At 64.9% G+C, this 21,770-nt stretch overlaps 2 protein-coding genes across 2 annotated transcripts; both read right to left on the bottom strand.

The window, feature by feature from the left end:
- Window positions 1–1,811: 1,811 nt before the first annotated feature.
- Window positions 1,812–6,601, bottom strand: LOC120748021 (rho GTPase-activating protein 30-like). The gene is made up of 5 exons (XM_058424416.1): window positions 6,493–6,601; window positions 4,639–4,741; window positions 2,710–2,854; window positions 2,538–2,620; window positions 1,812–1,923 (listed from the first exon to the last, which is right to left on the bottom strand). The coding sequence occupies exons 1-5, from the start codon at window positions 6,599–6,601 to the stop codon at window positions 1,812–1,814; spliced, it is 552 nt and encodes a 183-aa protein (XP_058280399.1).
- Window positions 6,602–7,893: 1,292 nt separating this feature from the next.
- On the bottom strand, window positions 7,894–20,469 carry NECTIN4 (nectin cell adhesion molecule 4). The gene is made up of 10 exons (XM_040054096.2): window positions 20,458–20,469; window positions 20,196–20,373; window positions 19,492–19,839; window positions 17,972–18,262; window positions 17,068–17,182; window positions 15,315–15,478; window positions 11,940–12,087; window positions 10,957–11,035; window positions 10,183–10,317; window positions 7,894–9,572 (listed from the first exon to the last, which is right to left on the bottom strand). The coding sequence occupies exons 1-10, from the start codon at window positions 20,467–20,469 to the stop codon at window positions 9,297–9,299; spliced, it is 1,746 nt and encodes a 581-aa protein (XP_039910030.1). The 3' UTR covers window positions 7,894–9,296.
- Between the last annotated feature and the right edge of the window lie 1,301 nt (window positions 20,470–21,770).

Consider the following 21,770-nt stretch of genomic DNA (forward strand, 5'->3'; position numbering starts at 1 on the left):
TGAGGGACATCCCGGCACACCTGGGGAGCACCTGGATCACGGAGAGTCGGGGCCAGGATTCGGGGGTCCCTGGGAGTCCCCGGGGTGGGGCGGGGGTGTCACCTGTCCCTGTCCCACCTGTGCCCAGGTGTCCCGGCCGTACCTGTGCTCGCCGAGCTCGATGATGGTGTGGTAGGGCCGCATCTGGGGGGGGCCGTCACCCTGGCTGAGCACGGTGGGGACGTGCAGGGGGGGGACACCCCCGGGCAGGAGCACCGAGTGACCGTCCCCACCTGGGGCCCCAAAAGTGACAGTGTCACCTCAGTGTCACCTGGGGACACCTCAGTGTCACCTCACTGTCACCTCAGTGTCACCAGGGGACACCCCCGGGCAGGAGCACCGAGTGACCGTCCCCACCTGGGACCCCAAATGTGACAGTGTCACCTGGGGACACCTCAGTGTCACCTCAGTGTCACCTCAGGACACCCCCGGGCAGGAGCACTGAGTGACCGTCCCCACCTGGGACCCCAAAAGGTGACAGTGTCACCTCAGAGACCCCAACCTGGGATCAGGGAGTGATGGGGGCGGTCCCCACCTGGAGACCCCAAAACGGGGTCTCAATGTCCCTCTGGGACCCCCAATGTCCCCTCGGGACCCTTGGGGAGGATCAGGGAGTGTTAGAGGGAACTCCCCACCTGGAGACCCCCAAACTGCGCTGTCCGTGTCCCCGTGGTGTCCCCGCTGTCCCTGCAGTGTCCCCCTGCTGTCCCGGCTGTCCCCTCACTGTCCCCTCACTGTCCCCCTGCTGTTCCCGCTGTCACCCTGCTGTCCTGGCTGTCCCCTCACTGTCCCCCTGCTGTCCTGGCTGTCCCCTCACTGTCCCCCTGCTGTCCCGGCTGTCCCCTCACTGTCCCCATGCTGTCCCCGCTGTCCCCATGCTGTCCCCCGGCTGTCCCTGCAGTGTCCCCCTGCTGTCCTGGCTGTCCCCTCACTGTCCCCATGCTGTCCCCTCACTGTCCCCCTGCTGTTCCCGCTGTCACCCTGCTGTCCTGGCTGTCCCCTCACTGTCCCCTCACTGTCCCCCGGCTGTCCCCCCACTCTGTCCCCGCTGTCCCCCCGCTGTCCCCGCACCTCGGAGCGGCGCGTCCCCGAAGAGCTGCTCCACGTGCGTGAGGATGAACTCCACCACGATGGATTGCACCCGCACCTCCATGAACGCCGCCGTGCCGTTGAACCCCGAGGCCTCGATGTCCCTCGAGCTGGGGGACAGCGGGGACACGCGGGGTCACCTCGGGGTGAGGGGACAGCGGGGACACACGGGGTCACCTCGGGGTGAGGGGACAGCGGGGACACGCGGGGTCACCTCGGGGTGAGGGGACAGCGGGGACACGCAGGGTCACCTCGGGGTGAGGGGACAGCGGGGGGATGGGGACAAGGGAATGGGATCAGGGGGATGCCGGGGACAGTGGGGTGACAGTGGGGTGACAGTGGGGTGACAGTGGGGTGACAGGGACAGGAATGGTGGTGACAAGTTTGGCAGGGACAGGAGAATGGGATCAGGGGGACAGCAGGGACAGGGCTGGCGGTGACAATGCTGAGGGTGACAGAACAGAGGGTGACAGGGCTGACAATGACAGGACTGGCAGTGACAGTGCTGAGGGTGACAATGCTGAGGGTGACAGGGCTGAGGGTGACAGGGCTGAGGGTGAGAGTGGTGACGGTGACAGGCCAGCAGTGACAGGGCTGGCAGTGACAGCGCTGAGGGTGACAGGGCTGCAGGTGACAGCCGGCAGTGACAGGCCAGCAGTGCCAGCCTGGGGCACGGCGCCAGCTCACCGCAGCAGGTTGGGCGCCCACACGATGGCCAGGTTCCGCGCGTGCATGTTGGTGCGGCCGCTGTGCCCGGCCATGCGCAGCAGGTGCCGCATCAGGAACTCCAGCGTCCTGCGGCACCGGTGACAGCTCAGCCACCGCCACCCACCCGGGGGACAGTGCCACACACCCAGGGGACGGTGCCACACACCCAGGGGACACTGCCACACACCCAGGGGACGGTGCCACACACCCAGGGGACAGTGCCACACACCCAGGGGACGGTGCCACACACCCGGGGGACAGTGCCACGCACCCAGGGGACGGTGCCACACACCCGCCCAGGGGACAGTGCCACTGGGCAAGGGGACACCGCCGCCCGCCCAGGGAACACTGCCACCTGCCCAGGGGACACTGCCACACACCCGGGGGACACTGCCACCCGCCTAGGGGACAGTGCCACACACCCAGGGGACACTGCCATCCACCCGGGGGACACTGCCACACACCCACTGAGGGGACACTGCCACCCACCCAGGGGACACAGCTGCCTGCCCAGGGGACATTGCCACCCACCCAGGGGACACTGCCGCACACCCAGGGGACACCGCCATTGGACAAGGGGACACTGCCACACACCCGGGGGACACCACCACACACCCAGGGGACACCGCCACACACCCAGGGGACACCGCCACCCACCCAGGGGACACTGCCACCCTCGGGGATGTCCCCAACCCCGTCACCTGTAGTGAGGCACCGGCAGCTCCTTGAGCACCTCCTTGATCTTCACCAGCCGAGCCTCCTCCATCTGCACGGCCACCGCGTCCTGCGGGGACAGCGCGGTGACACGGCCGCCCGCGGCGCTGGGGACGCTCGGGGACATTTGGGGACGCTCGGGGACGCTCGGGGACTCACGGCGAACTTGTCGTAGAGCTGGTAGGTGAGCAGCGGGTTGGGCAGCTCGCGGCAGTAGGCCTTGCACAGGGAGCTGACGCAGTGAACGTCCTGCAGGTAAACGTCCCGCGACAGGTCCGGGCTGCGCTGCGCCTCGAACTCCTGGCTGCAGTGGGAATGGGGATATGGGATTGGGATATGGGATTGGGATATGGGATTGGGATACGGGATTGGGGTCAGGGCTGCGCTGCGCCTCGAACTCCTGGCTGGAGGGGGATTGGGATTGGGGATTTGGGATTGGGAGATGGGATTGGGATACAGGACTGGGGATATGGGATTGGGGTCAGGGCTGCGCTGCGCCTCGAACTCCTGGCTGGAGGGGGATTGGGATTGGGGATTGGGGATTTGGGATTGGGGATTTGGGATATGGGATTGGGATATGGGATTGGGATACAGGATCGGGGTCCGGGCTGCGCTGCGCCTCGAACTCCTGGCTGGAGGGGGAATGGGATTGGGGATTGGGGATTTGGGATTGGGGATTTGGGATTGGGGAGATGGGATTGGGATACGGGATTGGGGTCCGGGCTGCGCTGCGCCTCGAACTCCTGGCTGGAGGGTGATTGGGGATTTGGGATTTGGGATATGGGATTGGGGAGATAGGATTGGGATACAGGATTGGGATATGGGATTGGGAGATGGGATTGGGATACAGGATTGGGGTCAGGGCTGCGCTGCGCCTCGAACTCCTGGCTGGAGGGGGATTGGGGATTGGGGATATGGGATTGGGAGATGGGATTGGGATACGGGATTGGGATACAGGATTGGGATACAGGACTGGGGATATGGGATTGGGATACAGGATTGGGGATATGGGATTGGGGTCAGGGCTGCGCTGCGCCTCAAACTCCTGACTGCAGTGGAACTGGGGATTTGGGATTGGGACAGGGGGACATTGGGGACATTGGGGACACTGGGAGAGAAAAGCACTCAGGGAAAAGCAAAAGAGGGAGAAAGTGCCCCAGACCGGGGAGAGTGAAAGAGAACGGGCAGGGAAAACCCCCAAACCAAACAGGAGGGGAAAAGGGAAGGAAAGGAGCGGGGGAAGAGGGGAAGGAGCCGGGGGAGGGGAAGGGGCCGGGGGAGGGGAGGGCGGCTGGATCCGGCAGCTCGGGGGGACTTGGGGGGGGGTTCCTGTGACCCATCCCCTCCCTGTCCCTGTCACCCCGAGTCCGGTCCCGTCCCCGCTTCCAGCTTTTCCCATCCCATCCCATCCCATCCCATCCCATCCCATCCCATCCCATCCCATCCCAATCCCGACCTCCGCCCCATCCCCATCCCGCCCCGTTCCGCACCCTGACTCCATCCTGATCCCGATTCCCAACCCCGTTCCCATCCCAATCCCGATCCCCCCTCTCCGTCCCTGTCCCGATCCCGCCCTGTTCCCATCCGATCCCAGTCCCGCCCCGATCCCTGCTCCATCCCGATCCCGGCCCCGTCCCCATCCCCGCTCCCGATCCTGCTTCCAATCCCCGCCTCGGTCCCGCCCCAATCCCGGCCCCGTTCCGATCCCTCCCATCGCGATCCCGTCCTGATCCCGCTCCCTGCCCATCCCCGCTCCGGCTCCCGCTCCCTGCTCCATCCCCACTCCCGTTCCCGATCCCAATCCCGCTCCCGTTCCTGATCCCGATCTCGTTCCCACCCCCGTTCCCGTTCCCGTTCTCTCCCGTTCCCGTTCCCATTCCCGTTCCCATTCCCGCTCCCATTCCCGTTCCCGTTCCCGTTCCCATTCCCGCTCCCGTTCCCATTCCCGATCCCAATCCCGCTCCTGTTCCTGATCCCGATCTCGTTCCCACCCCCATTCCCGTTCCCGTTCCCGTTCTCTCCCGTTCCCGCTCCCGTTCCCGTTCCCATTCCCGTTCCCGCTCCCGTTCTCTCCCGCCCCGCGCTGACCGCAGCCGCTGGATGTTGGAGGACACCCCGGACAGCCGGTAGATGCCATCGACCACCCCGTGCTGCTCCACGAACTCCGTGCAGCTCCGGAGCACCTGCGGCACTGCGGGACACGGAGCGGATCCACCGGGGTCCCAGCGATCCCGGATCCTCCGGGAATCCACTGATCCCAGATCCACCAGAGCCTGACTGATCCTGGATCCACCAGAACCTAACCGATCCCTGATCCACCGGGGATCCACTGATCCCACATCCACCAGGACCTAACTGATCCCGGATCCTCCAGGGATCCACTGATCCCACATCCACCAGGACCTAACTGATCCCTGATCCAACGGAGATCCACTGATCCCACATCCACCAGAGCCTGACTGAGCCCAGACCTGACAGTGTCCCACTGAGCCTGGATCCCACAGGATCCGACAGATCCCAGATCAACCAGAGCTCAGCTGATCCCGGATCCCACAGAGTCCCACTGAGCCCGGATCCACCAGGGTCTCACTGATCCCAGATCTGACAAGGTCCAGCTGATCCAGGATCCCACAGAGCCCAACTGAGCTCAGATTCCAGAGCCCAACTGGTCCTGGAACTAGCAGAGCCCAGCTAAGCCCGGATCCAACAGCATCCAGCTGATCCTGGATCTAATAGAACCCAACTAAACCCGGGTCCAACAGCGTCCAGCTGATCCTGGATCTAGCAGAGCCCAGCTAAACCCGGATCCAACAGCATCCAGCTGATCCTGGATCTAATAGAACCCAACTAAACCCGGGTCTGACAGCGTCCAGCTGATCCTGGATCCAACAGAGCCCAGCTAAACCCGTGTCCGACAGTCTGATCCTGGATCTGAGAGCATCCAACTGATCCTGGATCCAACAGCATCCAACTGAGCCCAGATCCGACGGTGCCCGCCAGACCCAGCTCCAGACCCGCAGCCCAACCCCAAATCCTGGATCCGGCATCGCCCACCTGGGCCTGGCCCCGGCCCCACCAGCACCGGGGAGATGGGGCCACTGGTTCCCGAGGGATGGGGCCACCAAATCCCCAGGGATGGGGCCACCAAATCCACATCGGGATCGCTGGTTCCACAGGAGTGAGGCCACAAATGGCAAAGGATGGGACCACTGAATCCACAGGGATGGAGCCACCAACCCCACAGGACCAGGGCACCAAATCCCAGGAAATGAGGACACCAACTCCACCGGGATGAGGCCACCACATTCCCAAGGACAGAGCCACCAGCTCCAGAAGGACAGAGTCACTAAATCCCAAAGGATGGAGTCGTTAAATCCACAGGGATGAGGCCACCAAATCCCAAAGGATGAAGCCACCAAATCCATGAGGATGAGGCCACCAAATCCATGAGGATGAGGCCACCAAATCCCAAAGGATGAAGCCACCAAATCCAGAAGGACAGAGTCACCAAATCCCAAAGGATGGAGTCATTAAATCCACAGGGATGAGGCCACCAAATCCCAAAGGATGAAGCCATCAAATCCATGAGTATGAAGCCACCAAATCCATGAGGATGAGGCCACCAAATCCCGAAGGATGGAGCCACCAAATCCCGAAGGATGGAGCCACCAAATCCCGAAGGATGGAGCCACCAAGCCCAAGGAGCAGACCCCCCCCGACCCCTCAGCGCCGACGCCCCTGAGATTGGAGCCCCACCGAGCTCCAACCCCCCCCAAATCCCGGCCGAGCCTCGGCGGCCGCCGCGCTTCCTGCAGCCCCGGTGACGCAACGCCTGGCGCAAGTCGCCCCTCGAGTCCCCTCCGGGGCCCCTTCCCCGCTTCCGCGGGTGGCCCCGGTGGCCCCCGGGGGGCCGGGGGCGGGTGTGGGGCTGGTGGCACTCACCGTCCTGCCCCGAGCGCTGCAGGTGCTCGCGGAGGTCGCAGCCGAAGAGCCGCTCCCGGGAGCCGCCCTTGCGCCTCGCCCGCTGCCGGGCCTTGAGCGCCAGGGACATGGGGACGCGGCCGGGGACGCGCGGGGGGACACGCCGGGGACACGGGGGACACGGCCGGGGGGTCCCGGCGCTGTCCCCGCGGGGGTGGCAGGAAGGCGGAGGCCGCGCTCGAGGCGCTTCCTGCTCCCCGCGGCCGCGAAACCGCGGCGAGGGCGGGCACGCCTGCGCACACGCGTGTGCAAGGGGCACGCCCTGGGGACACGGGGACACTGGGTGGGCGAGGGACACGCCCTGGGGGCATGGGGACGCGCCTGGGGGATGTGTGAGTGTGCAAGGGACACGCCTGGGGGATGTGTGAGTGTGCAAGGGACACGCCCTGGGGACATGGGGACACACTTGTGTGAAAGGGGACACGCCCTGGGGACATGGGGACACACTCGTGTGAAAGGGGACACGCCCGGGGGATGTGTGAGTGTGCAAGGGACACACCTGGGGGATGTGTGAGTGTGCAAAGGACACGCCCTGGGTGTACATGGGTGTGCAACAGACTCACCCTGGGGACACAGGGACACAGGTGTGTGCAAGGGGCACACCCTGGTGATGTGTGAGTGTGCAAGGGACGCGCCCTGGGGACATGAGGACACACGTGTGTGCAAGGGACATGCCCAGAGGAGACGGGGCTGGCGTCACACACGCGTGTGCAAGGCTGGCACGCCGTCGCGCACGCTCACACACCGCCTGAGCCCCGCTCTCGCACACGCCCCTGCACACACCCCCGGCCTCGTGCCCGCACTCGCACGCTCGCCACACGCTCACAGGCTCTTGCACACGCCTTTGCACTCGCTCTCACGGGGCCTTGCACACCTGTGGACGTTCACGCCCTCCTTCACACGGCCTTGCACGCTCCTGTGGCGGTTTGCACACCTTTGCACACTCCTGTGGCGGTTTGCACACCTTTGCACACCTTTGCACACTCCCTTGCACACTCCTGTGGCTGTTTTCACCTTTGCACACTCCCTTGCACACTTTTCCCCAGCCTTGCACACTCCGCTGCCCCCCAGCTCACTGCACCCCCATCCCCGCCCCCTCTGCCCTTGCACCCCCGTGTCACCCCAGTGTCACCCCGTGTCACCCCCGTGTGTCTCAGTGTCACCTTCATCACCCTGGTGTCCTAATGTGACCTGTGTGCCACGCACGCGTCTCGGTGTCACCCCCGTGTCACCGTGTCACCCCTGTTACCTGTGCGTTACCTCCTGTGTCACCCCCGTGTGTCACCCGTGTGTCACCCGTGTGTCACCCCCGTGTCACCCGTGTCCCCGCGGTGTCCCCAGGCTGTCACACTCGGGCCCAGCCCCGCGTTGTTTATTTACAGGGTCTATACACGGCTGTACAGCCCCTCCCCCGGCGGGAGGGGACACGGCTGTCACCTGTGCCACCACAGTGCCAGGGGACACGGGACACAGCTGTCACCGCTGCCACCACAGTGCCAGGGGACACGGCTGTCACCACTGTGCCAGGGGACAGGGGACACGGCTGTCACCACTGCCACCACTGTGCCAGGGGACACGGCTGTCACCTGTGCCACCACAGTGCCAATGGGGACACGGCTGTCACCTGTGCCACCACAGTGCCAGGGGACAGGGGACACAGCTGTCACTGCTGCCACCACAGTGCCAACGGGGACACGGCTGTCACTGCTGCCACCACTGTGCCAATGGGGACACGGCTGTCACCGCTGCCACCACTGTGCCAGGGGACACGGCTGTCACCGCTGCCACCACTGTGCCAACGGGGACAGGGGACACCGCTGTCACCGCTGCCACTAGAGCCCCAATGGGGACACAGCTGTCACCAGTGCCACCAGAGCCCCAGTGGGGACACAGCTGTCACCGCTGCCACCACTGTGCCAGGGGACACAGCTGTCACCAGAGCCCCAATGGGGACACAGCTGTCACTGCTGCCACCACAGCCCAGGGTGGTTGGGGGGACACGGGGGCTCCTGCCCCGTTCACTCCTGGGGAGTTTGGGGGTCCTGGGGGGTGCCTGGTGTCACCACGAGTGTCCCCAGCACGGGGTTGGGTGGCACTTGGGGACAGGAGCTTGTCCTGGGGCTTGTCCCCAAGCCTGTGATGGCAGCGAGGTGGCACTTGGGGACCAGAGTCCATCCCTGACCTCACACCAGCAGGGAGGGGACACTTGGGGACAGGAGCTTGTCCTGGGGCTTGTCCCCAAGCCTGTGCCAGCAGCAAGGTGACACTTGGGGACCGAAGAATGTCCTGGGGCTTGGTGTGTCCCCAACTCCTTGTGCCAGCAGGGAGGTGACACTTGGGGACCAGAGTCCATCTTGACCCCACACCAGCAGGGAGGTGACAACTGGGGACCGCAGCCAGTCCTGGGGCACTGTCCTTGTCCCCAGCCCCACACCAGCAGGGAGGTGACAATTGGGGACCAGAGTCCATCTTGACCCCACACCAGCAGGGAGGTGACAATTGGGGACCGCAGCCAGTCCTGGGGCACTGTCCTTGTCCCCAGCCCCACACCAGCGGGGAGGTGACACAGTCCTGGGGCACTGTCCTTGTCCCCAGCCCCACACCAGCGGGGAAGTGACACAGTCCTGGGGCACTGTCCTTGTCCCCAGCCCCACACCAGCGGGGAGGTGACACCCAGAGACCGGAGCAGCGGGGGCAGAGCCGGGTGGGCGCAGGGCGGGGTCTGGCTGTCCCCAGGTGTCCCCAGGTGTCCCCAGGTGCCCGGCTCACACCAGGTGGCCGCGGCCGTTGATGTAGATGCCGTTGGAGCTGGGCTTGGCCTGCAGCATCCCGTTCTCCTGCACGAAGTGGGTCATGGCCTGCTTGATGGGGTCCCCCCCGCCGCCCCCCTCCTCCTCCTCGGGCTCCTTCCCGCCGGGCGCCGGCGGCGGCGCGGGGACAACGACGGGGACAACGACGGGGACAACGGGGACGTCGGTCTGCGTCTCGATCTCCCGCACCGTGGAGAGCGTGGAGTAACTGCGGCCCTCGGGCTCCTCGCTCTGGGGACAAGGGACACGTCAGGGGGGACAAGGGACACGTCACGGGGACACCGGGCGTGGGGTGGGGCAGGGGTTGGTGGGGACACGGGGACATGGGGATCAGTGGGGACAGATGGGGACATGGGGACCAATGGGACAGGAGCACCATGGGGACACAGGGACCAATGGGGACACGGGGCTGGGAGGGACGTGGGCACTGATGGGGACATGGGTGCCACCAGGGACCTGGGCACTGACTGGGGCCAGTGGGGACATGGGCACCATGGGGACATGGCATTAATGGGGACATGGGCACCATGGGGACACAGGGATCAGTGGGGACACGGGCACCATGGGGACATGGGCACCATGGGGACACAGGCACCATGGGGACATGGCATTAATGGGGACACGGGAACCGTGGGGACACAGGGATCAGTGGGGACACGGCCATCACTTGGGCCATGGACACTGATCACAGCAAGGGCACGGACAGGGACACCGGTGGGGACACGGGGATGGCCAGGTGACGTGGGCACTGTGGGGACACGGGTACTGCTGGGGGCAGGAGTGTCGCTGGGGACACGGCCACCCCCAGGAACACGGTGTCCCCGTGTCCCCCGTGTCTCACCATGGCGGAGCAGATGCTGGTGCCACGCAGGCTGTCCCCTCTGAGGCTGTCCCCTCGCAGGCTGTCCCCTCGCAGGCTGTCCCCTCGCAGGCTGCCCTGCCGGCTCTCCGTCCGCAGCTGCAGCGTCTCCTCCAGCTGGGACAGTCCGGTCAGCGCCCAGGACAGCCCAAAGTCTGACCCCATGGACACCCCAAGGACACCCCCGGACACCCTCGGACATTCCACAGACATCCCATGGACACTCCATGGTCTGACCCCATGGACACCCCATGGACACCCCATGGACACCCCACAGTCTGACCCCATGGACACCCCAAGGACACACCCGGACACTCCTGGACACCCTCAGACACTGTCTGGACCCCCCTGGACACCCCACAGACATCCCATGGACACCCCATGGACACTCCATGGTCTGACCCTATAGACATCCCATGGACACTGCATGGACACCCCATGGACACCCCACGGTCTGACCCCACGGACACCCCAGGGACACCCCAGGGACATCCCCCAGTTTGGTCCCATGGACATTCCATGGACACCCCATGGACACCCCACGGTCTGACCCCATGGACACCCCAGGGACATCCCCCAGTTTGGTCCCATGGACATTCCATGGACACCCCATGGACACCCCACAGTCTGACCCCACGGACACCCCCAGCCCACCCCAAGACCCCCCTCCTTGGGCACCCCAAGGCCCAGCGCCCACCACCCCGGGCCCCCCGAGCCCCCTCCCAGCCCCCCGGACCCCCATCTCCGTGTCCCCACCTGCGCCCGGGGGTCGCTGCCGTGGCTGGAGTGGAGCCTCCGGATGGAATTTTCCCGGGTCAGCGTCAGCTCCTCCTCGCTGGGGACACGGGGGACACTCAGCACCCGCCCCGTGTCCCCCCGCTGTGTCCCTCTGTGTCCCCTCGTGTGCCCTCATGGCCCCCTCCATCTCCCACATCCTCTGTGTCACCCCATCCCTGTGTCCCCACGTGTCCTCTCTTGTCCCCCTGTGTCACCCCATGTCCCGCCATGACCTGCATGTCTGTCCCGTGTCCCCATCGTGTCCCCTACGTCCCCATGTGTCCCCCTGCATCCTCCATGTCCTTGTGTCCGTCCTGTCTCCCATTGATGCCTGTCTCCCACATCCCCATGTCCCCGATGTCCCCGTGGCCCCCACGTCACACCATGTCCCCATGTCCCCGATGTCCCCATGTCCCTGATACCCCCATGGCCCCCATGTCACACCATGTCCCCATGTCCCCGATATCCCCATGGCCCCCAGTCCCTCATCTCCCCTCTTGTCCCTGTGTCCCCCATGTCCCCATATTCCCTATGTCCCTTGTGTCCCCATGGCCCCAATGTCCCCACCATGTCCCCATGTCACTTGTGTTCCATGTCCCTGTGTCCCCTATGTCCCCATGTCCCCGTATTCCCTATGTCCCCTGTATCCCCATGGCCCCAATGTCCCCATGTCCCCCCATGTCTGCCATGTCCCACCATGTCCCCATGCCCCCTGTGTCCCCATGTCCCTGTGTCCCCCAATGCCCCCGTGTCCCTCCATGTACCTGTGTCCCCCAATGTCCCCATGTCACCTGTGTCCCATGTCCCTCCATGTACCTGAGTCCCGCAATGTCTCCCATGTCCCTATGTCCCCCAGTGTCCCCATGTCACCTGTGTCCCATCTCCCTCCATGTACCTGTGTCCCCCAATGTCCCCCAATGTCCCCAGTGTCCCCCATGTCCCCCCAGTGTCCCCTCCCTTACTACTTCTCGGAGATGCGCTGTGTCTTGCGTTTGTGGTACAGGGTCATGACCACGACGACGATGACGAGGACGCAGAGCAGCACGGCGGCGATGACCCCCACCACCACCACCGAGGCCGACACCAGGTCCACGCGGCGCACGGTGTCCTCTGCGGGCACCCCACGGCGTCAGGGGGCACCCCGAAAGGGTTGGGGGACACCCCATGGGGTCAGGGGACACCCCGAAAGGGTTGGGGGACACCCCATGGGGACAGGGGACACCCCAAAAGGGTTGGGGGACACCCCGTGGGGACAGGGGACACCCCATGGGGTCAGGGGACACCCCGTGGGGTCAGGGGACACCCCGAAAGGGTTGGGGGACACCCCATGGGGACAGGGGACACCCCAAAAGGGTTGGGGGACACCCCACGGCGTCAGGGGGCACCCCGAAAGGGTTGGGGGATGCTCCATGGGGTCAGGGAACATCCTGAACTGGGGGGACACCTCACAGAGGTCAGGGGACACCCCAAAAAGGGTCAGGGGAACAACCCAAAGAGAGGGGAGAACCCAAGTGGGGAAGGGAAGGGGTGGGGGAGATGGGACGTGGGTGGACAGGTGAGCACAGGGGTGGGTGGACAGACGGACGGATGGACAGACAGATGGACAGGTCCATGGATGGACAGATGGATGGACAGGTCCATGGATGGACAGATGGACAGGTCCATGGATGGACAGATGGACAGGTCCATGGATGGACAGATGGAAGATGGCGTCCATGGGGGGATGAATCCATGGATGGACAGATGGACAGGTCCATGGATGGACAGATGGACAGACAGACAGATGGACAGGTCCATGGATGGACAGACGGATGGTGGCGTCCGTGGGGGGATGAATCCATGGATGGACAGACGGACAGGTCCATGGATGGACAGACGGACAGGTCCATGGATGGACAGACGGATGGTGGCGTCCGTGGGGGGATGAATCCATGGATGGACAGACGGACAGGTCCATGGATGGACAGACGGACAGGTCCATGGATGGACAGACGGATGGTGGCGTCCATGGGTGGATGAATCCATGGATGGACAGATGGACAGGTCCATGGACAGTGGGTGGGTGACCAATGGGTGGGGATGGACAGTGAAAGGTGCCAGAGGGATGGATGGAGGGATGGACAGATGGACGGATGGATGGATGGACAGACAAATCCATGGATGGACAAGCCCATGGACGAGCAGGTGGATGGACAGACGGACGAGTCCGTCCACGGACGGATGGATGAGGGCCCACGGTCAGACGGGCTGACAAGGACATCCAGGGGTGGGTGGATGGACGGACGGATGGACAAAGCCGTGGATGGACAAGCCCGTGGACAGTGAGTGGGTGGATGGATGGACGGATGGACGGATGGACGGATGGACAGATGGACGGATGGACGGATGGACGGATAAGCAGGAATCTGGAGGCATGACCAGATGGGTGAGGGGACAGAGGGGCGGGTGAGTGGACAGGAGAGTGGGTGGGAGGATGAGTGGACAGGGGCGGGTGAGGGGACGGAAGGGCGGATGAGTGGACAGAAGGGCGGATGAGTGGACGGAAGGGCGGGTGAGTGGACAGAAGGGTGGACAAGTGGACAGAAGGGCGGATGAGTGGACAGAAGGACGGATGAGTGGACAGAAGGGCGGATGAGTGGACAGAAGGGCGGATGAGCGGACAGAAGGGCGGGTGAGTGGACGGAAGGGCGGGTGAGTGGACGGAAGGGCGGGTGAGTGGACAGAAGGGCGGGTGAGTGGACAGAAGGACGGGTGAGTGGACAGAAGGGCGGGTGAGTGGACAGAAGGGCGGATGAGTGGACAGAAGGACGGGTGAGGGGACGGATGGACGGGTGGATGAGTGGACGGAAGGGCGGACGAGTGGACGGAAGGGCGGATGAGCGGACAGAAGGACAGGTGAGTGGACGGATGGACGGGCGAGTGGACGGAAGGGTGGGTGAGGGGACGGATGGACGGGTGGATGAGTGGACGGAAGGGCGGATGAATGGACGGAAGGGCGGATGAGCGGACAGAAGGGCAGACGAGTGGACGGAAGGGCGGATGAGAGCAGTGAGTAAAGCAGGGGCGGATGAGCACACGATGAGCGGACGGGCGTGGATGAGGGATGGACGAGGGTGGGACGGGCACAGGATGGGAGGAGGGAGGGACGGACGGGCGGAAATGGGTGGGTGGATGGACAGATGGACAGGTGGGGGGGTGTTACCCTGGTTTTTCTGAGTTTTTTAAAGCCTTTTGAATTTTCATAAATGGAGTCAGATCTTTTAATTACTGTACAATATTAGGAGCAGTTTCTGCCTTTTTCCCACACATGTAACATAAACAAATCCTTTGTTTTTCATTCTCTGTCCTTTGTTTGCATATTTCTAACCTGAAAACAATTGTAACTGACGGCTGGTCTGGCCACTGAGGCTGAGGGGTGAAAAACCCCAGAAGCCAATCTTCTGCTAGACCCAGAAATGTATAAAAAGTAAGAAATAATCAAGGAGGTCTCTCTCCGCCCTGAATCAGCCTTGAGCGGGCACGGAGGAACCTCTCGGCCCTGCGAAATTTCTCGTCTACGTGTGACTGCTTTGCGTGTCTCGGTGACAGGTGGATGGACAGGTGGGTGGGTGGACAGGTGGATGGACAGGTGGGTGGATGGACAGGTGGATGGACAGGTGGACGGGCGGGTGGGTGGGTGAATGGATGGACAGATGGACAGTGGGTGGATGGACAGATGGACGGGTGGGTGGATGGACAGATGGATGGACAGGTGGGTGGATGGACAGATGGATGAGCAGATGAACAAATGGATGGGTGGACAGACGGATGGACAGATGAGTGGACGGATGGGTGGATGGACAGATGGACAGGTGGGTGCATGGTCAGATGGGTGAAGGGATGGACAGATGGGTGGGTGGGTGGATGAGCAGATGAACAAATGGATGGGTGGACAGACGGATGGACAGATGAGTGGACGGATGGGTGTGTGGATGAGCGAATGGATGGATGGGTGGATGGACAGATGGACGGACAGATGAGTGGATGAATGGACGGACAGATGGGTGGGTGAACAGGTGGAGGAACGGATGGACGGATGAGTGGACAGATGGCTGGGTGGATAGAGGAAAACATCGATGGACAGACAGACGGACGGATGGATGGGTGCGTGAATGAGTGGACGGACGGATGGACGGACACATAGCTTGATGGACAGACGGATGGATGGGTGGACAAGAGGACGGTCAGATGAACAGACAGACGGACAGACAGACGGATGGAGGAACCGAGCCCAGCATCCCCGCCCCACACCCCGTCCCCTGTGCCGCCCCCACCCTCGGCGGTGGCCCTGTCCCCACCTGTGGCGCGTCCCCGGATGCTGACGTTGGCCCGGGCCTCCTTGGCCGCCACGCGGTTGGACACTCGGCACACGTAGTCGCCGGCGTCGGCCACGGCCAGGGGCCGCTGGAACAGCAGCGTGTCCCCCTTGGCCCTGACCCCCGCGGGCAGCGGCGCGTCCACCCTGCGGGGACAGCCCGGTCAGCCCCGGTGACAGACCCGGTGACAGACACAGTGACAGACCCGGTGAGAAACCCGGTGTCAGCCCCGGTGACAGGTCCTGGTGTCAGCCCCGGTGACAAACCCAGGGACAGACACAGTGACAGACCCGGTGACAAACCCCCAGTGACAGCCCCCAGTGACAACTCCTGGTGCCTGCCCCAGTGACAACTCCTGGTGACAGCCCCTGGTGTCAGCCCCAGTAACAAACCCAGTGACAGCCCCCAGTGACAGCCCCCAGTGACAACTCCTGGTGACAGCCCCAGTGACACCTCCCAGTGCCAGCCCCCGGTGCCAGCCCCGGTGCCAGCAGGGCGGGTGGCGGTGGTGGCGGTGGCATCAAAGGCGGCAGTGCCGGTTCCCACGGGTGACGCCCAGCCAAGCACCGCGGGGCCTGTCTGGGCACGCGGCACTGCCAGGCACAGGCACGGCGGCACCGGCACGGGCAGGGACACGGGCAGGGACACGGGGGACGGGCAGGGACACGGGGGACAGGTGTGGGCAGGGACACGGGCAGGGACACGGGCAGGGACACGGGCAGGGACACGGGGGACAGGCGTGGGCAGGGACACGGACAGGGACACGGGGGACAGGTGTGGGCAGGGACACGGGCAGGGACACGGGGGACAGGTGTGGGCAGGGACACGGGCAGGGACACGGGGGACGGGCAGGGACACGGGCAGGGACACGGGGGACGGGCAGGGACACGGGGGACAGGTGTGGGCAGGGACACGGGCAGGGACACGGGGGACAGGTGTGGGCAGGGACACAGGGGACAGGTGTGGGTGAGGGATTTGGGGGGGTGGGGAGCGGTGGCAGGGACAGGGGGTGTGGCACAGAGAGGGGGCACATGGGCAGGGGGACGTGGCACAGGAGCATGAGGATGTGACAGGGACAGGGGTGACACAAACAGGGACACGGCAGGGACACGGGCACGGGGTCATGGCAGAGACGGTGGACACAGCAGGGACAGGGGACACTGCAGGGACACGGGGACATAACAGGGACAGGGGGACCATGGCAGAGACAGCAGGGACACAACAGGGAGGTGGCAGGGTCATGGCAGACAGGGGACACTGCAGGGACATGGGGGCCATGGCAAAGACAGGAGGGACACGGGCACGGGGACACGGCACAGGAGCATGAGGATGTGACAGGGACAGGGGTGACACAAACAGGGACATGGCAGGGACAGGGAGGACAGCAACACAGGCAGCTGGGACACAGCAGGGCCGTGGAACATGGCAGGGACACGGACACGGTCAGGGGACACGGTGGGGACAGAGCTGGGGCAGGGGACACCACAGGGACATCACAGGGATGCCACAGGGACACGAGCAGGCTCCAGAGCCTGGCAGGGACACAGCCGTGCTCTGGGGACACAGCGGGACACGGGCGAGGGCACCCGGGGCAGGGGGCCGTGGGGAGGTGACAGGGGGTGACAGGCAGTGACAGGGGGTGACAGGCGGTGACAGGGGGCGGCAGGGGGCGGCAGGGGGCGGCAGGGGGTGGCAGGGGGTGACAGGCGGTGGCAGGGGGTGGCAGCGGCCTCACCGTGTCCAGTTGTAGGTCGGGGGCGGGTTGCCGTCCCCCAGGCAGGTCAGCGCCGCCCCCTCCATCCCCTCCTGCCACTCGGCCGTGTGGCCCAGCACCGACGCGTCCGACAGGTCTGGGGACACGGGGACACCGAGGGGACAGTCAGGGGACGAGGCCCCGCCGCCCCGCTGTGCCCCCCACACCCTCTGTGTCCCCAAGGTCCTCCACGCCAGCATCCCCCAGTGTCACCTGTGTCCCCCACATTCCCAATGCCACCTGTGTCCCCCATGTCCCCAACGCCCTCCACCTGCCCAGTGTCCCCCATGTCCCCAGTGCTCCCCACGATTTAAATGCCCCCAATGTCCCCCACATCTCTCAGTGCCCCTCTGTGTCCCCAACACCCTCCATGTCCCCAAGACCCCCCATGTCCCTCATGTCCCCAGTGCTCCCGCTGTCCCCAATCCCAACGTGCCCCATGCTCCCAGTGCCCATCACACTCCATGTCCCCTGTCACCCGCCGTGTCCCCAACACCCCCCACACACCCCCCTCAGCCCCCATGTCCCCAATGCCCCCCATGTCCCCAGTGCTCTCACACTCCCCGTGTCCCCAAGACCCTCGATGTCCCCAATGTCCCCAATGCCCCCCATGTCCCCAATGCCCCCCCATGTCCCCAGTGCTCTCACACTCCCCGTGTCCCCAAGACCCTCAATGTCCCCAATGTCCCCAATGCCCCCCATGTCCCCAATGCTCTCACACTCCCCGTGTCCCCAAGACCCTCAATGTCCCCAATGTGTCCCACGTCCCCAACATGCTCCACATCCCTCATCACCCCCCCCCCATCCCCGTCACCCCCTCTGTCCCCAACGCCCCCCCCACACCCCCCGTGCCCCCCCCGGCCCTGGGCGCTGCCCGGTGGCGCACAGGCGACGCTGAGCAGGTGCGTGATCCTCTTCTCGTGGCGCAGGCCGGGGTGTGCCACCACGCAGGTGAGGCTCTTGCCGTTCATGCTGCGCCCGGGCACCAGGAAGAACTCGCTGGTGACCGAGGCCGAGCGCGCGTGGGCCGAGCGCCGCGTGGCGTTGGTGCCGCGCACCTCCGTCTCCCAGCGCACCGACGGCACCGGGCTGCCCTCGGCCGTGCACGAGGCCGCCAGCGTCCGGCCCTGGCCCTCCTCCAGCGGCGGGCCCGGGTTCAGGATGGGCAGCGGTGGCACTGCGAGGGGGGGACACGGCGGTCAGGGGCGCGGCGGTGGCAGAGGGGGTGCGTTGGGTGCTCGGTGGCCGGAGTGTCACCGGTGTGTGGCGTGGGATTCGTGGGCCTCCATGGCACCGGCGCCCATCGTGTCCCCGGTGCCCTCCGCACAGCGCGTGTCCCCGGTGCTTTCCATGTCCCCAATGTCCCCCAAGCCCCCACATCTCCAGTGCCCATGGTGTCCCCAGTGTCCCTCACATCCCCAACGCCATCGTGTCCCCTCTGTCCTCCATGTCCCCAATGTCCCCCATGTCCCCAAAGCTCCCAGATCCCCAGTGCCCATCACACCCTCCATGTCCCCAGTGTCCCCCGTGTCCCCAAAGCTCCCAGATCCCCAGTGCCCATCACACCCTCCATGTCCCCAGTGTCCCCAGTGTCCCCAAAGCTCCCAGATCCCCAGTGCCCATCACACCCTCCATGTCCCCAGTGTCCCCAATGTCCCCCATGTCCCCTCCATGTCCTGTGTCCCCCACGTTCCCCATACCCTCCACGTCCCCTGTTTCCCCATGCCCTCTGTGTCCCCCACGTCCCCCGTGTCCCCAATGTCCTCTGTGTCCCCAATGTCCCCTCCATGTCCTCCAAGTCCTGTGTTCCCCACGTTCCCCATACCGCCCACGTCCCCTGTGTCCCCAGGTCCCCCGTGTCCCCCACATCCCCCATGCCCTCTGTGTCCCCCATGTCCCCTCCATGTCCTGTGTCCCCCACACCCCACACGTCCCCCATGTCCCCATGCCCTCTGTGTCCCTCATGTCCCCTCCATGTCCTGTGTCCCCCACATCCCCCGTGTCCCCATGCCCTCTGTGTCCCCCACATCCCCCATGTCCCCCACGTCCCCCGTGTCCCCAATGTCCCCTCCATGTCCTCCAAGTCCTGTGTTCCCCACGTTCCCCATACCCCCCACGTCCCCCATGTCCCCATGTCCCCCGTGTCCCCCACATCCCCCATGCCCTCTGTGTCCCCCATGTCCCCTCCATATCCTCCATGTCCTGTGTCCCCCACATCCGCCGTGTCCCCATGCCCTCTGTGTCCCCCACGTCTCCCATGTCCCCCATGTCCCCCGTGTCCCCAATGTCCCCTCCATGTCCTCCAAGTCCTGTGTTCCCCACGTTCCCCATACCCTCCACGTCCCCCGTGTCCCCATGTCCCCCACGCCCTCTGTGTCCCAGTGTCCCCCGTGTCCCCGCACTCACCCAGCACCCTGAGCGTCAGCCTGCCCTCGAAGCTGCCCATGGGGAAGGTGATGAGGTGGCACTCGTAGTCGCCCTCGTCGCCCTGCACGGCGTTGCGCAGGAGGATGGCGCCGTCCTCCAGGGCGCCGTGGCCGTGGCGCAGCACGCGCCCCGCGAAGGGCTCCTGCACGTGCTCACCGTGCTGCGGGTTCAGCACGGCCACCTCGGCGGGCGCCGCGCCCGCGCCGCGCTTCAGCCACGTCACCTGCACCACCTGCTCCTGCTCCTGCGCCCGGTACCGGCACGGCAGCACCACGTCCTGCCCCAGCACCGCCGTCACGCTGCGCGGCACCTCCACGCGGCCTGCGCCTGCGGGGACAGGTGGGACACCGTGGGACACCTGTGTGTGACACTGAGTGTGACACCGAGTGTGGGTACAGGCACCTCCACGCGGCCTGCGCCTGCGGGGACAGGTGGGACACTGTGGGACACCTGTGTGACACCTGTGTGTGACACCGAGTGTGACACCGAGTGTGGGTACAGGCACCTCCACGCGGCCTGCGCCTGCGGGGACAGGTGGGACACCGTGGGACACCGAGTGTGACACCTGTGTGTGACACCGAGTGTGACACCGAGTGTGGGTACAGGCACCTCCACGCGGCCTCCGCCTGCGGGGACAGGTGGGACACTGAGTGTGACACTGAGTGTGACACCGAGTGTGACACCTGTGTGTGACACCGAGTGTGGGTACAGGCACTTCCACACGGCCTGCGCCTGTGGGGACAGGTGGGACACCGAGTGACACCTGTGTGTGACACCTGTGTGTGACACCGAGTGTGACACCGAGTGTGACACTGTGTGTGACACCGAGTGTGGGTACAGGCACCTCCACGCGGCCTCCGCCTGCGGGGACAGGTGGGACACCAAGTGTGACACCTGTGTGTGACACCGAGTGTGACACCTGTGTGTGACACCGAGTGTGGGTACAGGCACCTCCATGCGGCCTGCGCCTGCGGGGACAGGTGGGACACCGAGTGACACTGAGTGTGACACCGAGTGTGACACCGAGTGTGACACCGAGTGTGGGTACAGGCACCTCCACGCGGCCTGCGCCTGCGGAGACAGGTGGGACACCGAGTGTGACACCGAGTGTGACACGGAGTGTGGGTACAGGCACCTCCACGCGGCCTGCGCCTGCGGGGACAGGTGGGACACCGTGTGACACTGAGTGTGACACCGAGTGTGACACCTGTGTGTGACACCTGTGTGAAACCTGTGTGTGACACTGAGTGTGACACTGAGTGTGGGTACAGGCACCTCCATGCGGCCTCCGCCTGCGGGGACAGGTGGGACACCGTGTGACACTGAGTGTGACACCTGTCTGTGACACTGAGTGTGACACCTGTGTGTGACACCGAGTGTGACACCGAGTGTGACACCGAGTGTGACACCTGAGTGTGACACCTGAGTGTGGGTACAGGCACCTCCACGCAGCCCCCACCTGTGGGGACACCGGGGGCACAGGGACCTCAGTGTGGCCCCGGTGTCACCTGTGGGCACCAGGTGTGGCAGCAGGTGTGCAAGGGGCCGTGGCACACCCACAGGTCCCCTGTGCCACCAGCTGTGGGCACCAGGGGTGATACCGATTGTGCAAGAGCACACCTGGGCAGGGTCAGGCACACCTGGGCACACCTGGGCACATGCACACCTGGGCACACCTGGGCACACCTGGGCACACTCACATCCATGCAGGAGCCCTTGCACACACTCACACCCACCTGGGCACATCTGCGGGCTTTGGGGTTCAGGCTGGGGGGCTGGCTGGGGGCTTGGGGGCAGGATTTGGGGTGCAGGATTTGGCAGGTGATTGTGGGGTTCGAGATGCAGGATTTGGGGTGTTGAGGTGCAGGTTTGGGGTGCAGGTTTGGGGTGCAGGGTTTGGGGACTGGCTGGGGTGGGTGCAGGTTTGGGGGGCAGCTTTGGGGTGCAGGTTTGGGGGGCTGATGGGGGGGCTCGAAGGACAGATTTGGGGTGCAGTTTTGGGGAGTGGCTGAGGCTTCTGGGACAGGGTAACGGGTGAGAATTTGGGGTGCAGAATTCGGGGCTCATTCGGGGCATTGGGTGATTGTTTGGGGTGCATGTTTGGGGTGGAGGATTTGGGGTGCAGGATTTGGGGGGGCTGAGGTGCATTTCTGGGGTGCAGTTTTGGGGACTGGCTGAGGTTTTCGGGGTGGGTTCGTGGTTGAAAATTTGGGGTGCAGGATTTGGGGTGCAGTATTCGGGGCTCCTTAGGGGGTTTG

The sequence above is a fragment of the Hirundo rustica genome, unplaced genomic scaffold, assembly GCF_015227805.2.
Source record: "Hirundo rustica isolate bHirRus1 unplaced genomic scaffold, bHirRus1.pri.v3 scaffold_438_arrow_ctg1, whole genome shotgun sequence".
Classification (NCBI taxonomy): Eukaryota; Metazoa; Chordata; class Aves; order Passeriformes; family Hirundinidae; genus Hirundo; species Hirundo rustica.

Bases quoted from the DNA above. Each gene is read 5' to 3' on its own strand.
- LOC120748021 (XM_058424416.1), bottom strand. From the start codon at position 6,601: ATGTCCCTGGCGCTCAAGGCCCGGCAGCGGGCGAGGCGCAAGGGCGGC. The intron at 2,855-4,638 runs GTCAGCGCGGGG...TTCCCACTGCAG, and splicing joins TCCAACATCCAGCGGCTGCG to CCAGGAGTTCGAGGCGCAGC. The intron at 2,621-2,709 runs GTGAGTCCCCGA...CTGTCCCCGCAG, and splicing joins AGCTCTACGACAAGTTCGCC to GACGCGGTGGCCGTGCAGAT.
- NECTIN4 (XM_040054096.2), bottom strand. The intron at 18,263-19,491 runs GTGAGTGCGGGG...CCCCCCTCGCAG, and splicing joins GCTGACGCTCAGGGTGCTGG to TGCCACCGCTGCCCATCCTG. The intron at 12,088-15,314 runs GTGGGGACAGGG...GGGTGCCCGCAG, and splicing joins CATCCGGGGACGCGCCACAG to AGGACACCGTGCGCCGCGTG.